Source organism: Typopeltis vanoorti, chromosome 14 (genome assembly GCF_054136105.1).
Source record: "Typopeltis vanoorti isolate ZY-2024b chromosome 14, IOZ_Tvanoo_1.0, whole genome shotgun sequence".
In the NCBI taxonomy this organism is placed as follows: Eukaryota; Metazoa; Arthropoda; class Arachnida; order Uropygi; family Thelyphonidae; genus Typopeltis; species Typopeltis vanoorti.
The window spans coordinates 66,408,062-66,425,366 of NC_143562.1; the positions used below are offsets into that span (position 1 = coordinate 66,408,062).

The following is a 17,305-nucleotide window of genomic DNA, read 5'->3' on the forward strand; positions in this document are numbered from 1 at the left end:
ACAAAAATATTTTGGGAAAATTTGGAGAAAAGAGCAAAGCTAATAATAATGGCAAATATCTGTTGGATTTCTGCTCAGGACATGGACTGGTTATTACTAACACCATGTTCCAACATAAAAATGTGCACAAATTCACATGGAGAGAAGAGGCTAGGAATAAGAAAAGTCTCATTGACTATGTTATTGTTGATAGTGGTGTTTTCTCCCTGATGCAGGACACCAGAGTGTACAGAGGATTTGAAATTGGAAGTGATCACTATTTAGTCTTGAGCAGGATAAAATTGAATTTCATATTGAAAAGAATAACATGTAAGAAAGTTTTAAAGCGAATAAAAGTTGAGCAACTCTCAGATGTGAACTGTAGACTAAAATACAGAAAGATTATTGAAAAGAAAATGAAAGAGTTTGAGAACAGGAATCAAACCTTGGAGATTCAGTGGCAAACTCTGAAGAAAACATTGATTGATTCTGCCAGAGAGGCATGTGGTGAGGTTGTGTGCAAGGATAAAAAAATCAGAACTTCCTGGTGGACACAGGAAGTTAAACAGGCAGTGAAGGAAAAGAAGAAAGCATATCAAAAGTTAGTGGCAAATAAGTCAGCTTTTACTCTTACAGAATACAGAGAAAAATGTAAGAAAGCTAAACAGTGTGTAAAACTAGCTAAAAAAAGTCATGGGAGGACTTTGGCAAGAATATAGAAAATAAATATCAAGAAGGTGGCAAAATATTCTGGAGGGTGTTAAAGAAGCTTAGGAATGGAGGAAAGATTGCTCTAAAAGGAGTTAGAGATGATAAAGGTGACATGAATACTTTAGAAAAAGATATCCTTGAAGTATGGAGTAATTACTTTGAAAAACTACTAAATGAAACAAGCAGTGATGACAGCACAGTGATAAAAAACACTGACCAGGCATGCAGTCAGGAATACATATCCATACTTGAAGTAGAAAAAGCCATCAAAGGCTTGAAATGTGGAAAGGCAGCAGGAGTAGATGATATTCGACCAGAAATGCTGAAGTATGGTGGTATAAAAGTCTTACAGTGGCTGCACTGCATAGTTCAGAAAGCCTGGACACAGGGACAAATTCCAGATGATTGGAGTAGAGCTCTCATAGTACCCATATATAAAAAGGGAAATAAAACTGAATGTGAGAATTACAGAGGTATTTCCCTACTGAGTGTTCCTGGCAAGATCTATGCAAGTATACTTGAGAAACGGTTGAGAAGAATTGTGGAAGAAAAGCTTGGTGAAGAACAAGCTGGATTCAGGCCAAATAGAGGCTGTCAGGATCAGATCTTCACTTTACGACAAATAGTTGAGAAAGCATGGGAATATAACAAAGATCTGTATTTAAGTTTTGTCGATTTGGAAAAGGCATATGACAAGATGGCAAGAGAGAAGCTATTCAATACGCTGCAGTTATATGGTGTCAATGGGGCATTATATCAAGCAATACTTAGTCTTTATTTGAGTTGTGAGTCAGCAGTTAGAATTGAAGGAAGTACAGGAAGATGGTTTAATGTTAAATCTGGTGTGAGACAAGGATGTACATTATCCCCTCTGTTATTCATTATCTATATGGATCACATTATGAAGTTAAGTGGTATTAAGCATGATATCAGAATTGGAAATGTTAATGTCAGCTCTTTGCTTTATGCGGATGATGTTATACTTCTAAATAAATCCGCTACAAGACTGCAAGATTCTCTGACTAAATTCAATTGCTGTTGTAATAGATATGGTATGAAGGTCAGCAATGAAAAGACAAAGACAATGAAAATAGGCAGAATCATTGAAAATGTCAACTGTGTTGTGAATGGAGAACCTGTGGAACAAGTAAAACATTTCAGCTACTTAGGCACGATTTTTACTGAAGATGGTAAATTAAATATAAAAATAGACAACAAAATCAGCAAAGCTGGTATGGTGGGAAGTCAATTGAATAAATTGATATGGAATAAGAGAGAAATTAGTCGGAACACTAAATTAGCTGTATACAAGACAGTGTTCAAACCAGTTTTAACTTATGGATCTGAGAGCTGGGTCAGAAGTAAAACCCTTGACCAAAGACTAGAGACTGCAGATATGAGAGTCCTGAGAAAGATTCGAGGTGTGAACAGATGGCGCATCAATGGCAATATCATATTAAAAACGAGGATATTAGGAAAGAACTTGACATTGTCAGCATCCAGGAATGTGTTAGCAGAGCTAATCTCAGGTGTTATGGTCACTTAAATAGAATGGGAGAGGAAAGATTAGCAAAACAAGTGTTCTCTTCCAGGTTGGCAGGAAAACGACCCAGAGGAAGACCAAGATATAGGTGGATTGATACGGTACAAAGTGCCTTAGACGATAGAAATATAAGATCTGATGATGTTGGAGTCTTGACAAGTAACAGACTGATTTGGAGGAAAATTGTAGATAGGAAGTTAGCAATGATGTAATTTTTTCATGTAATACTGTCATATCCTGTACACCCCTTGAGGGTACATGGCAGGAATTTGATGATGATGATGATGTTTATATGTGGATGTGGAACTCCTAGCATGTGTTCTAGATGCAGAAGTCATTGGCATGATGTGATTGATTTTTAATTCCTTAGAATGGTAGAAAAATTCTGCCAAAATTCAATCTATTCTTTTAAGTCTGATTTAAAGCTATTCATAGATGTTATCATCATCATCATCATCATCATCATCAAATTCCTGACATGTACCCTCAAGGGGGTGTACAGGATATGATAGTACTACATGAAAATTTTACATCATTACTAACTTCCTATCTACAATTTTCCTCCAAATCAGTCTGTTATTTATCAAGACTCCAACATTATCAGATCTTATATTTCTATCGTTTAAGGCATTTGTACCATATCAATCCACCTATATCTCGGTCTTCCTCTGGGTCGTTTTCCTGCCAACCTGGCAGAGAACACTTGTTTTGCTAATCTTTCCTCGCCCATTCTGTTTAAGTGACCATACTACCTGAGATTAGCTCTGCTAATGCATTCTTGGATGCTGACAATGTTAAGTTCTTTCCTAATATCCTGGTTTTTAATATGATATTGCCATTGATGCTATCTGTTCACGCCTCTAATCTTTCTCAGACTTCATATCTGTGGTCTCTAGTCTTTGGTCAAGTGTTTTACTTCTGACCCAGCTCTCAGATCCATAAGTTAAAACTGGTTTGAACACTGTCTTGTATACAGCTAATTTAGTGTTCCGACTAATTTCTCTCTTATTCCATATGAATTTATTCAATTGACTTCCTACCATACCAGCTTTGTTGATTCTGTTGTCTATTTCCATATTTAATTTACCATCTTCATTAAAATCGTGCCTAAGTAGTTGAAATGTTTTACTTGTTCCACAGGTTCTCCGTTCACAAAGCAGTTGACATTTTCAATGATTCTGCCTATTTTCATTGTCTTTGTCTTTTTATTGCTGACCTTCATGCCATATCTATTACAACAGTTATCCAATTTAGTCAGAGAATCTTGCAAACTTGTAGCGGATTTATTTAGAAGTATAACATCGTCCGCATAAAGCAAAGAGCTGACATTAACATTTCCAATTCTGATATCATGCTTAATACCACTTAACTTCATAATGTGATCCATATAGATAATGAATAACAGAGGGGATAATGTACATCCTTGTCTCACACCAGATTTAACATTAAACCATCTTCCTGTACTTCCTTCAATTCTAACTGCTGACTTACAACTCAAATAAAGACTAAGTATTGCTTGATATAATGCCCCATTGACACCATATAACTGTAGCGTATTGAATAGCTTCTCTCTTGTAACCTTGTCATATACCTTTTCCAGGTCTACAAAACTTATATACAGATCTTTGTTATATTCCCATGATTTCTCTACTATTTGTCGTAAAGTGAGATCTGATCCTGACAGCCTGTATTTGGCCTGAATACAGCTTGTTCTTCAACAATTTTTCTCAACCGTTTCTCAAGTACTTGCATAAATCTTACCAGGAACACTCAGTAGGAAATACCTCTGTAATTCTCACATTCAGTTTTATTTCGCGTTTTATATATAGGTACTATGAGAGTGCTACTCCAATCATCGGGAATTCGTCCCTCTGTCCAGGCATTCTGAAGTATGCAGTGCAGCCACCGTAAGACTTTTATACCACCATACTTCAGCATTTCTGGTCGAATATCATCTACTACTACTGCTGCCTTTCTGCATTTCAAGCCTTTGATGGCTTTTTCTACTTCAAGTATGGATATGTTTTCATGACTGCATGCCTGGTCAGTGTTTTTTATCACTGTGCTGTCATCACTGCTTGTTTCATTTAACAATTTTTCGAAGTAATTACCCCATACTTCAAGGATATCTTTTCTCCCGTTTTTCATGTCACCTTTATCATCTCTAACTCCTTTTACAGCACTCTTTCCTCCATTCCTAAGCTTCTTCAACACCCTCCAGAATATTTTGCCACCTTCTTGATATTTATTTTCTATGTTCTTGCCAAATTTCTCCCATGACTTTTGTTTAGCTAGTTTTACACACTGTTTAGCTTTCTTACATTCGTCTCTGTATTCTTTGAGAACACAAGCTGACTTATTTGCCAGGAACTTTTGATATGCTTTCTTCTTTTCCTTCACTGCCTCTTTAACTTCCTGTGTCCACCATGGAGTTCTGATTTTTTGATCCTCGCAGAAAACCTCACCACATGCGTTTCTGGCTGAATCAATCAAGATTTTCTTCAAGGCTTGCCACTGAATCTCCAAGGTTTGGTTCCTGTTCTCAAGCTCTTTCATTTTTTCTTCAATAATCTTTGTGTATTTTAGTCAACAGTTCACATCTGAGAGCTGCTCAACTTTTATTTGCTTTAAAACTTTCTTACATGTCTGCGCTACACTCGTTCCCTCAGAATTTTTGGTACACATTTATGGTCTACCAAAGATACACAAACAAAAAACTACTCTGGTTGATAGTCGAAGGTATAGACAGTCCGAATTATCACCTAGCCAAGAAATTAGTGGCAACACTCAAGGTGTTGGTAGGTCATTCCTTCTCCAATATCAGAAACACACACTTCATAAACATAATCAAAGACATTACATTAGGAAAAGATGATTTATTAGTGTTTTGATGTCTCTGCACTCTTTACGAGCGTCCCAATCAATGACACAATTCTTCTTTTACAGAACAAATTCCCTCCAGATATCACAGTGCTCTTTATGCATGTATTACATTCTGGTTAATTTGTATGTCAAAATGCTTTCTACCCACAAAAAGAAGGCACAGCCATGGGCTCGCCACTACCTCCCATTGCTAACTTTTATATGGACAGTTACCAATGTTGCTCAAGATTCCTTTCCCAAAGTCTGGGAGAGGAATCTAAAACCCAAGGTCTGGCTTAGATATGTTGACAATGTTTTCGCGATCTGGCCCCATGGCCGCTAGACACTTTCCTTATCCACCTAAAGAAACAACAGAAATGCATACAGTGGAAAAACAGAACACACTTCCGTTTCTAGATACACTTGTCACATGTCTTCCTTCTGGCAGTCTTTCCTCACTGTTTACCGGAAACCGACACATACTGGCCAATATATACACATAAACTCCTACCACCATCGAACACAAAAACTAAGTGTCATTAATACTCTAAAAAAAAACAGGGCTTTGAAGATCTGCTCCAATGAACATGTGGTGAAAGATGAATTTAAAGTTATCAGCAATACTTTTCTAAAAAATGGTTACAGCCAAAACACTATTAACAAAATTCTCTACAAGACCTCAATAAAAAACAAAGACAAACCAGACTACAATAAAACTATAACCTTTCCTTACATTAAAGGGACATCAAATAAAATAAACAGAATACTACAGAAATACAACCTCAAAGCCACCTTTAAACCTCCTGCAAAATTAAAAAGCTTATCCAACTCATCCAAAGACCCACTCCCTCTGCTAGCCCACCCTGGAGTATACCGTATTTATTGCACCTGTGAGATTCTTATCAACCACCCCAATCTGAACAATAATGATGGTCTAAAAATCCCAAACATATGGAAGGCACATATTCAACCCACAGAACCTTCCTCTCTAAGAGTTACTATAAACAGGACTGTAGATAATCCAGAATCCTAAATGTAATATAACAATTGTAATGTTAAAAATACGACATCATTGTTAGTGTAAGAAAACTATCTATAAGAAGGAATGTTTCTCTCATGTTATCTTAAATATCATTTAGCTTTGATGTAGTTTCTAAATAATTAATTTGTAATTTTATCTGTATTTTTTTTCCCACTAGAGGTCATGCCGCTAGAATAACCGGTGATGAAATCATTGTTTCTCTAGCTTACTGTGTGAAATGTAATTCAGCTTGTCCTTGTATATTTGTATATACTCCAGAAGATGACCTTAATGTGAAGGTCGATACATCGAGAAACTAAAATAGTTATTTATAGCATGGTTGTAAAGTCCATAATTTTTAAAATGAATGCTGATCACCGTGCACTAAAAGAAAGGATTCTTATATTACATTGTGGTCTCAAAACTGAAAACTTTCCACAGTACTGCTTAACCACAGAAACTTACATACATAAAGCAATGTTTATTTTACTGGAATAAATATGCAAGAAATACATAAATAGCTGAAGTATTTTACTTGTTCTATAGTTTTCCCAATCAGAGTGTAACTGATATTGCCAGTGTTCTGGCTATTTTGATAGTCTTTGTCTTCATATTGCTGATTTTCATACCAAATTTGTTACAGAAGTACTGTCTGACCACAAGATGCATGACCCCCTCAACACTTCTGCGCATGGCAAATCCATTTGATAATAGGGTAATCGATGTGTTTCGTGGGATGAGTGTTTATTATTATACATTGGAAAATTAGCTTTTCTTTTATGAAAATTCTAGTTTTTAAAATGGTAACTATTTTGCTTTACAACAGTCGGAAAATTTTATGTATAAAGTAATTTTGTGTGTTGGTGATGAATTTGTACATCGCCTAATTCCTTTCTCCCCTTCAAAATGAATTGACTCTTTTTGGCAATTTGCCAGCCAGGGTTCTGGTATATGTGGTTGGACAGTAATTCAGTTGAGTTAAGGAGTCCTGCACACTTGTACTGGATTTAAGAGTAGAAAATTATCTGATTAAAGTAAAAGAGCCAAGATCTTCAAGTTTGAAACTAATGCTACTTTCTTTCATAATGTGATCCATATAGCTGAATAACAGTGCAGGTAGTGTGCAGTCTTGTCTCACTACTGAAGTGGCATTAGAATATCTTGTACCTCCTTTGATTCTAATTGGTGACTTGCAGCTTAAATAGAGACTGTATTGTTCTGTCTCATTTACACCACATAACTATAGCATTTTGGAGAGCTTTTGTCTTGGCACCCTGTCATATGCCTTTTCCAGATCTACAAAACTTAAATAACAAATCCTTGTTATATTTCCAAGATTTCTCAACTTTTGTCTTAAAGTGAAAATCTGATCTTGACAACCTCTATTTGCCTGAATCCAGCTTGTTTTTCACCAAGCTTCACTTCCACAGTTTTCTTAGTCATTTTTCAAGTATACTTACATAAATCTTACCAGGAACACTCAGTAAGGAAATACTTCTGTAATTCTGTTGCATAAATAGGGAAATACTTCTATAATTTTCAGATTCAGTGTTATAGATGAGTACTATGAGAGCTGTACTCTAATTATTATTATTATTATTATTAATTAATTAACACCTCCAGGGAGAGCTCCAAAGACTCATCGAGGGAGGGTAGTACCTGCTCTACAACTTTCTGTCTCCACCACTCAATCCACCAACTACAACGAACCGCAGCTGCACCAACGTCATCTATCGCCCTCCACCACCACCACCACTAGTATTTTCACAGACAATCACAATCAACCATGCCTTCAGCAGGATTCTCTGCAGGCATGGTTGTTTGTGATTGTCTTTGTGTGATTTGTGTTTGTGACTGGTTGGCCGAGTGGTCAGCGTATCTGCTGACCACTGCTGGCATCCAGAATTTGACCCTCTAACCAGGCTTTCTAAATTAGGCAGTGCAGCCACTGTAAAACATTTATACCTCCATATTTGAGCATTTCTAGTCAAATTTCATATACTTTACCTGTCTTTCTATAGGTTTCCCAATCAGTAGTGAGACAAAAATGCACACTAATCTCCACTGTAACTGACCTACCATTTTGATAGTCTTTGTCTTCATATTGCTGATTTTCATACCAAATTTGTTATAGCAGTAATTCAGTTGAGTTAAGAGTCCTGCACACTTGTACTGGATTTACGATATCAATCATATTCTCCAAAGCAAGCTGTTTGCTTTGGAGTAAATGCATTAAAGTGTGAACAACATTTGAAGTATTACATAATAAGTTAATTTTAGCACTATTTTGAGTTTCAGTACTGTTCTGAATTTTTTATGTAGACTGTTTGATTCATACTAATATTCCATTTTTAGTGGGTCTTTCTTCGAGAAAACTCTTTATGGGATGGTGAATCAAAAGACTGTGTATTAGAGGCCCACAAGTACTTTCAAAATCTCTCAGGTAAGTAAATTGAAGAAAAATACATGAAATATTTACAAAAAAAATTATCAGTTACTTAAAAAAATCATTGAATTGAAATGTACGAGGGGGAAGGATTGTGAAAAGTTCTGATAAACACCTAGAACAAAATGACATTAAAGCAGCTGATATAACCACAAGAAAGAACATACTAGTAGCAGAGTTATGAAGGTAACTTATGTTCTTATATTCTTATATCCTCGTTCTTTCTTATGGTTATATCTGTTGCTTTGATATCATTTTTGTTTTAGGTGTTTATCAAAACTTTCCAGACTCCCTTCATATACCGTGAAATAAATTTGGAATATATGCAAAAGTACAAACTTTTTATGTTATAAAAACAATAGGTGTATATATCAGCTAATAGTTCTTTTCCCTCATCAAAGTAATCTCAAAATAACTCACTCAGGAAATCATTTTCAGAAAAAATTTTTCATCTTCTTTGTCAGAGCTGTTTTCAAATGTTTGAAATGCTTTCTTGTCTTCTCTATGGCTTTATCAGCCAAAAGTTATGTTGTTATTGCTGGAATTACAGCCTGTGCAACTAAGGCCAGTGTATTATGTCCCTTAATTGCATGCATTCTGGCTAATTGCTTGTTTTTTTCAAAAATATGCACAAATAAAGAATTCCAATTTCTGGAGCAGATGCTGAATAAACACTACCTCTTTGTGTTAGTATGTATAGTCATATAAAGAATAACTATTTTCCTTATGCTTTCATTTAAGAATGATAACTACACATGAGTAAACAGTGCAAAATGCTGATCAGCAAGCTCTTTATTAGTCATGGTCCTGTTGATTTTGTTGAAGGATGATGTTGTAGCACTGATCAACAGGAGCACTGTTTTTCATCTTCAGTAGTAGGAGAAGAAATGAAAGTGTTATCATAGGATGAAGTGTGTATATAGATATATATACACACTTCACAAGAGTTTGGGAACAATGTGTTTTTTTAGATGGAAGGTGATGGTGGGAGTTTTTATGCATATATCTACTTATGAGGTCCTGTAATGCAATGGAACAGCCTCCTAATAAATGCATACCTGAAAGCTACTTTTGATTGTGCTTGCATTCACAGTGGTTTCATTCTGTAGCATTTCATACATTTTAAGGCTCCCCTCCCCCTCCCCAGCTTTTATAAATAAATAATTTTTTATCAAGTTGTGCTACTCATGTTTTTCTGGATGTGTTTTACAGACAGAAACTCTGTAAAACAGATTTTCTGGCAATTGTTGCAAATTATGAATTTTATTTTTTTAACTCTTTTTGCAGACTTTTTTCATGTTGTCATCGTCAATTATTATGATGAAGTATCGATATTTCATGCGCAGCTTCTACAGCAACTTTTTTTTTTTTAATTAATCTATTTTTGTCAGGTTCTCTGATAATATCAGCTTGTACATTTTGATTTTTTGAAGCACTTCTATCCATCTAGATTTTGCTCTTCTCTAAGGTTTTTTTTTCCCCTGTCATTTTGCATGAAGCACTTTTTTTAAGTACTAATTTCATCTCCCATTCTGTTTAAGTGAGTATTCTGCCTTAGGTTACATCTGATTATGTATTCTTAAATATTAACATCACATTCTTTTCTAATAGAGTCGCTTTGATCACTCCCCAAACTTTCCTCAGAAGTCTCATGTCTTGTCTTCGATCTTTAAAAAACTTTGATTTCTCTCTCACGCGCGCGCGCGCGCGCACACACACACACACACACACACACACACAGAGCTTGGAAAGAAGTCAGTACACACTATAGTGTGAGAAAGAAACTGGCCATGGTACCCACCTTAATGAGATGTAGGACCTCCTTTTGCTGTGATGATTGTAGCAGTCCTACAGGGCATTCTTTCTACAAGTATATGATAGTAATCAACAGGAATTTTGGACCATTCTTCCATTGGCATGTAACGAGATCCTGGACTGTTGTGGGACAGACTTCCCTAGACTTTATCTGATGCCTCATTTATTCATTCTACAAATGTGCAGTAAGGTTGAGATCAGGGTTCTGTGGAGGCCAGTCAAGTGTGGTGACATTTTATGACATGGTGTCTTGCTGAAGGAGACAATGGTCATTTCCATAGAAATGCCACAAAGTAGGAAGTATTGTGTTGTCCAGAATGTTTAGATACTTCTCAGATACCTCATGGCTTCACAAACAGCAGTCCAAGGCCAAACCAGGAAAAACAAGACAATACCATCACACTGCACTTCTGAATTTCATAATTGTGATTACACAATCTGGTAAGAGACATTCATGGGCATCTGCCACACCACACCCGTCCATCTGTTCAGTAGAGGATGTAACACAGCTTTCCAAGCTTCCATGTCCCACTGTACATGCAAAGTTACCTGAATCATACAGTGGGTATGATTCAGGCAATGTGGGGCTTGCATATTATGGTCCTACCATGGAAACTTATGTGGTGATCTTCGGTTTTGAATGTTTTTGTGTAGATTTGTGTTCCAGTCGATGCTTGGAACCTCACATTCAGTGAACTTGGCCGATGAATGATGGTTTTTACATATTATCCTTCATAGCACCCTACATTCACGTTTAGTGAGTGTGGTGGGTCGTCCACTGTGGGTATCACCTCCAGTTGACTCCCTGCACTTCCATCTCAGCATGATGTCACTGATTGTTGACCTGGGATGGACTGATTTGTCAACAATTTGCCAAACAGATATGCCTTCAACATGACATCCTATCACAATGCTTCTTTCAAACTCTGTCAGTTCCTTTCCTTCATGCTTACACGGTGATCAGAATACACCATGAAATTATGGAAACAACTACCGTGTTAGAGTAAAACTTTAGTTTAATTTAAACTAAAATCGTCAGTTTCCCCCTCTTGCAGCCATTGCACCTGGACACAGTTGCACTGACTTGGGAGCATCATATTCTTCCAATTTATACCAGCTACAAACACGTAACTCGTTACATGACACAATGCACCATGCCCATGGGGGTTGCCTGTTGACTACTTTCTAAGCAGTATATTTATTCAACTGGCTTTCCATTATACCTGTTATCTATTACCATAAGTAATTTTCACTTTCACATTTTTCAATTGTGCCTGAATAAGTAATATATATAATCTATTCCATAGGTTCATTGATGAGAATGAAGTTATTATTTTCTGTTTTCCTGTGTATTTTCAATATTTTGGTGATTTTACTTCTGGTCCTACCAAATGTTCAGTTTATTGGTAATTTGAGTAATTTTCTTTTGCTAACTTATGTGTTTTTTTTTCTTTTTTTTCTTTTTTTTTTTTTTTTAAATCAACATATCGTATCTTTAATGGAGATCCTTATTATATTCCCATGTTTCTCAACTGTTTATCATAAGGAAAAATCTAATCTGGAAACTCCTATTTGTACTGAAACCGGCTTGTTTTTCAACATTTTTCTTAACCTTTTCTTAAGTATATGCTTACTTAAATAACTGAATAAGAAAACTGTAATTTTCACATTAAGTTTTATTTCCCTTTTAGAAATTAGTATGATGCAATATCTCCAGTTATCTGGTGCTTAACATTTGATCAACTCATCTGTGTTATGCAGTTAGCCATCGCAGAACTTTTATAGAGTTGTCTCTCACTATATAGCAAACTTATAAAGAATATGATCAATAGTTGTATGTTGTGGTGGTTTGTTTGCTACATGAATTTCCTTTAGTATTGTCTATGGAGACTTTAGTATTAGGATTTTTGTTAGTTTGATGCTTTTATATTGTCATAGTAAGAGTTGTGCTATGCTGGCGAGAAAAAAAAAACCTGGTCAGAAGGTCAAACTCAACAATCCAACAACCCAAACAATTCCAAATGATGATTACATCCAGGTAGGAAAGCATGGTGAACAAGCTAGGTCAGGCCAAATAATGGTTGTCAGGATCAGATTTTTGCTTTTAGAAAATAATTGAGAACTCATGGGAATATAACAAAGATTTGTATTTTTTTATTATCATTATCATTATTACAGGCTACTCCAGGGAGTCCTTAGACTCATCGAGGGAGGCCCTAAATATCATGTTCACACAACTGTTCAACATTCTCACAGTATCTATCATACCTTGCCTTGAACTCGCTCACTGTCATAGCACTCACAACAGACTCTGGCAGCTTATTCCACTCATTTACCACTCTAAAAGTAAAGAACCCAGCTCTAACACCCCTGCTAACCACGCTCTTGCCCAGCTTTCATGGGTGTCCCCTAGTTCTCCCACCACCAGTCCTGATCTCAAAAATATCCTCTGAATTAATCCTATAGAATCCTTTTAGCAATTTGAATGTCTCAATCATATCTCCCCTTTTCCGCCTATCAACTAGTTTCTGCAACCCACAAATCTTCAACCTGTTCTCATATGGTTCATTCCATAGACCTGCTATCATCTTAGTCACTCGCCTCTGGATCCTCTCCACCTCCTCCCCATCAAGAAGGAACCGAGGTGACCAAATCTGGGCACAGTAGTCGAGATGAGGTCTTATCAGGGCTCGGTACAGAGGTACAATAACTTGCTTGTCTCTGCTCGTCAAGGTATTTTTCAACAACCAAGTGAGTTGATGAGCTGATTTAGCTACTTTCGCAATGTGCCCCCTAAACTTCATCTCCCTATCCACCAACACTCCCAAGTCCCTGGCCTCATCAATCTCTTGGAGTACAGTTCCACCAATGTGGTATACTGCTGCTAATCTTTTCACTCTGAAATGCATAACCTTACATTTTGTCACATTAAATTGACATCCATTCTCCTTAGTCCAGAACTCCAATCTATCTAAGTCATCTTGCAAGACTTTGACATCTTCTGCATTCACTATCGCCCTACCCAACTTTGCATCATCAGCGAACAAATGAACTGTCCCACTTAGACCCTTCCCTATATCGTTAATGAACAGATTAAACAGCAGTGGTCCAAGAACAGAACCCTGTGGCACACCACTAGTCACAGGCCGTCTTTTGGACTCTACTCCTGAATAAACTACTCTTTAATATCTCTCCATCAACCACCCAGCTATCCATCTCACCAACCCTATATCCATTCCCATATGTTGTAGTTTACAGATTAGAATTCCATGTGGTATCCTGTCAAACGCCTTTGCCAGGTCCAGCAGTATCACTGTAAACCCATTTCCCTTATCCAGTTCAGCCGTCACCTTGTTATAAAACTTGAGCAAGTTATGATCTACCCTTCACAAAGCCATGCTGTCCTCTGTACAGTATCTCATTTTCATCAATCCATTCCTGTATTTTTCCCTTGACTACTTTCTCCAAGACCTTGACAACGACTCCTGATATGCTGATCGGTCAGTAATTTGCAACCATAGTCTTGGATCCTCCTTTATGCAGTGAAACTATTTTCCCCTCTTTTTAAGTCATATAGATCTGAAAAAGACAAGTGCAAAGATAAAAGTTCTTCAAAATGCTATTGTGTAAACAGGACATTATATTGAGCAATATATATTTATATTTGGGTTGAAAGTTAGCAGTTAGAATTGAAGCAAATACAGGCAGATGGTTTGATTAAAAATCTGGTATGAGACAAGGGTGCACACTATTTCTACTGTTATTCATGTATGTGGATCACATGAAGGAAGGAGGAGGAATTTCCACTGTAATTCATCTATATGGATCACATGAAGGAAGAAGGAATTAATCCTCATTTCAAACTTTGAGTTGTTAATTTCAGCTCTTTGCTTTATACAGATGATATTACACTCTTTAATAAATCCAGTAAGTACAGGTATGCAGGATTCCTTAACTAAATTGAATAACTGCTGTAACAAATTTAGTATTAAAATAGGTCGGAAAATTGACAACATGTTCTGACCTTTTTAACTGAATATTCAACTTAATAAATTTATATAGAAGAAGAGAGCAGGCAGAACACTAAACTAGCTGTATACTAGACAGTGTTCAGATATTCATACCAATTTTAATTTATGGATTTCATAGCTGAGTTAGACATATAACACTTGATCAAAGACTGGTGATCACAAGTATGAGAACTCCAAGAAAAATTAGATGAGTAAACATATGGCAGTATTATATTAAAATTGAACATGTTAAAAAGGAACTTGACATTGTTAGCATTCAGGAATATGTGAGGAGAGCTAATCTTGGGTTATATGGTCACTTAAATAGAATAGGAGAAGAAAGATCAGAAAACTAGTGTTTGATGCCATATGTTAGAAAAAATGACCCAGAGGAAGAACAGTATGTGGATTGATGCAGTTCATGAGCATATATTCAGAGTGTGTGCTAGGTGATGCAATATCATGGAATAGCAATATCACTGATATTATATTTTTGCATTTATTCCTGTTAAAGTCTCCGTGATTGTTTCCTGGCTTCATGCGATTCCTAAAATTAAACACAATGAACATTTTTTGACGTGTAAACATTGAATCACATTCGCATTAATAGCCAAGTTGTGCAGTCACAAATACAGACACCTTCGAGTCCTTTGTACAAATGGCACAGTGGGTTAAATTCTTAGCATCCTGGTGGTTTTAAACCACCCAGAAGGTGAGGCAAGGTGTGTGCTGAGACAATAGCACCCAGAATCAGTGGCTGTGATTCTGGATGCAACCAATTGTTGTTGTGTCAATCAATCCATTTAAACGTTGTCATTTGTCATGAGTTGCTTTTTTGTTTTCCAAGTCTCATCTGTTTTGCATCAAGTGTGAATTGATGCATTTAGGACAATTGTATATAGACAAGTGTTTAATGAAAGTTTGCCAACAGGAAAATATACCCGAGGAATGGAGGGAGAGTACTCTTGTTCCCATCTACAAGGGTAAAGGGGATGCACAAGACTGTAAAAATTACAGAGGAATAAAGTTGATGTCCCACACAATGAAGATCCTAGAAAGGGTTCTTGATGGTAGATTGAGGAAGGAGGTGGAGATTGCAAAGGAACAATTTGGCTTCATGCCTGGTAGATCAACAACAGATGCTATCTTTGGGTTACGACAGATGATGGAAAAATATCGAGAGAAACAAAGGGAGCTACATCTGGTATTTATTGATCTGGAGAAAGCATACGATAGAGTGCCAAGGCAAGAAGTCTGTAGGTGTCTGAGGGAGAAGAAGGTGCCGGAGAAATATGTCAGGTTGGTGCAGGAAATGTACAGAAATGTGAAGACAAGTGTTCACATTCAGACAGAAACAGAGACAGACAGAAAGTTTTCAAGTAACAGTTGGCTTGCATCAAGGGTCAGCATTAAGTCCGTTTCTGTTTGTAGCAGAGATGAGAATGCTTAAGTGGATGTGCAGTGTGACCAGAAAGGATCGTCTGAAAAATGACTATGTCAGGGGAACAGTGAAAGTTACGAACTTAGGAGCGAAAATACAGGAGGCAAGGTTGAGATGGTTTGGTCATGTGATGAGGAGGGAGGACGAATATGTGGGAAGAAGGGTCATGCAGATGGATGTGCAAGGAAGGCGGAAGCGTGGGCTGCCAAAGAAGAGATGGAGGGAGCTGGTAGAAGAGGACTTGAAGATGAAGAACTTGGATGTGGTGACAGCCCAAGATAGGAAGGTGTGGAGGAGACTCATTACAAACAGTGACCCAACTTAAGTGGGAGAAGCTGCAGAAGAAGAAGAAGAAGTATAGACAAGTGTTTAATATATAATTTTCTATAAATAATTTATAACTTTTTTTTGCCCATATTTACAATGAGAAACAGTGTTGATGATCTACCGAATGTCCCGTTTTCTGCCTGTTGTTGAGTTTTTTGAATTTTGTGGATTGTAGTCAAAGGAGGTTAGCCTCATCCTCCTCTTCCAAATTACACCTTTGAGTAATTCAAACATACCAACCAAATATAGCCTTCTCCTTCATTATATCTTAAAACAAATACATTGTGTGCCACTCTACACAGATTTGTGTACAATTAATTGATAAATTAAAGTATTGAAAGTTATCCTAAACTAATTGCATTGAACCAATTAAGATGAGTGCTGATGAATGAAATATAATGTCTAACAGTATTGAAATTGTGACAGGTAATAGACTAATTTGGTGGTTAATTGATGAGTGGAAGTTAGTAAGAATGTATATTTTTCATGTAGTTCTATCATAGTATCCTGTATGCCCTTTGAGGATATATATATATATCAATAATTTCACGATGTTTAGTATTGATGTATTGAACAGTTTTTCCTTTTTGTACATCTTTTGACAATCAACAAAACTTAAAAATGCAGCATCTGGTTATATATTCTCATAATTTCTCAACTATTCATTGTAAAATAAAAATCTGTTCTTGGTGATCTCTGTTTGGTCCAAATGTATAATTTTTTAAAAAAAGCTGTTTTGATAAAGAAAGTTTTATGTTGATGTTTCTTCTTTTCTGTACCAGCATGTTGTCAACTTTTCCCTTTTGCACTATGTGTTTCTTTTATTTGAGGATTGATCAGTAGGTATTAGACAATTTAGATAGATTTAACAGAATTGCTGTTTAATCTTCCATTACATAATCAGGAAACTGCTGAGATTCAACTCCCCATGCATTCCAGGTTGTTATGCTGACCATCTATCCATATACATGCATTCATTACTACTTTCAGAATCCACTCTCCTTACACTGTGTCTCCTTGAACTCCCTGGCCCATCCCATTTCTCTTTTCAATTTGCATTCCTGTTCTCACATTCTCCTCTCTATTCATAACCACATCAGGAGAGTGGACCACACCTAGTCCATGCTCCTACTCATTCACATTATCTCTG

The 17,305-nt window shown here is 36.5% G+C and overlaps 1 protein-coding gene across 1 annotated transcript in view; it reads left to right on the forward strand.

Moving 5' to 3' along the window:
• Nucleotides 1-17,305, forward strand: part of gcl (germ cell-less) — a 171,792-nt gene that overhangs the window by 103,209 nt on the left and 51,278 nt on the right. The window contains exon 8 of the mRNA XM_090403868.1: nucleotides 8,472-8,559. Within this exon, the coding sequence (XP_090259994.1) occupies nucleotides 8,472-8,559 (88 nt within the window). The remainder of the gene's footprint in view (nucleotides 1-8,471; nucleotides 8,560-17,305) is intronic.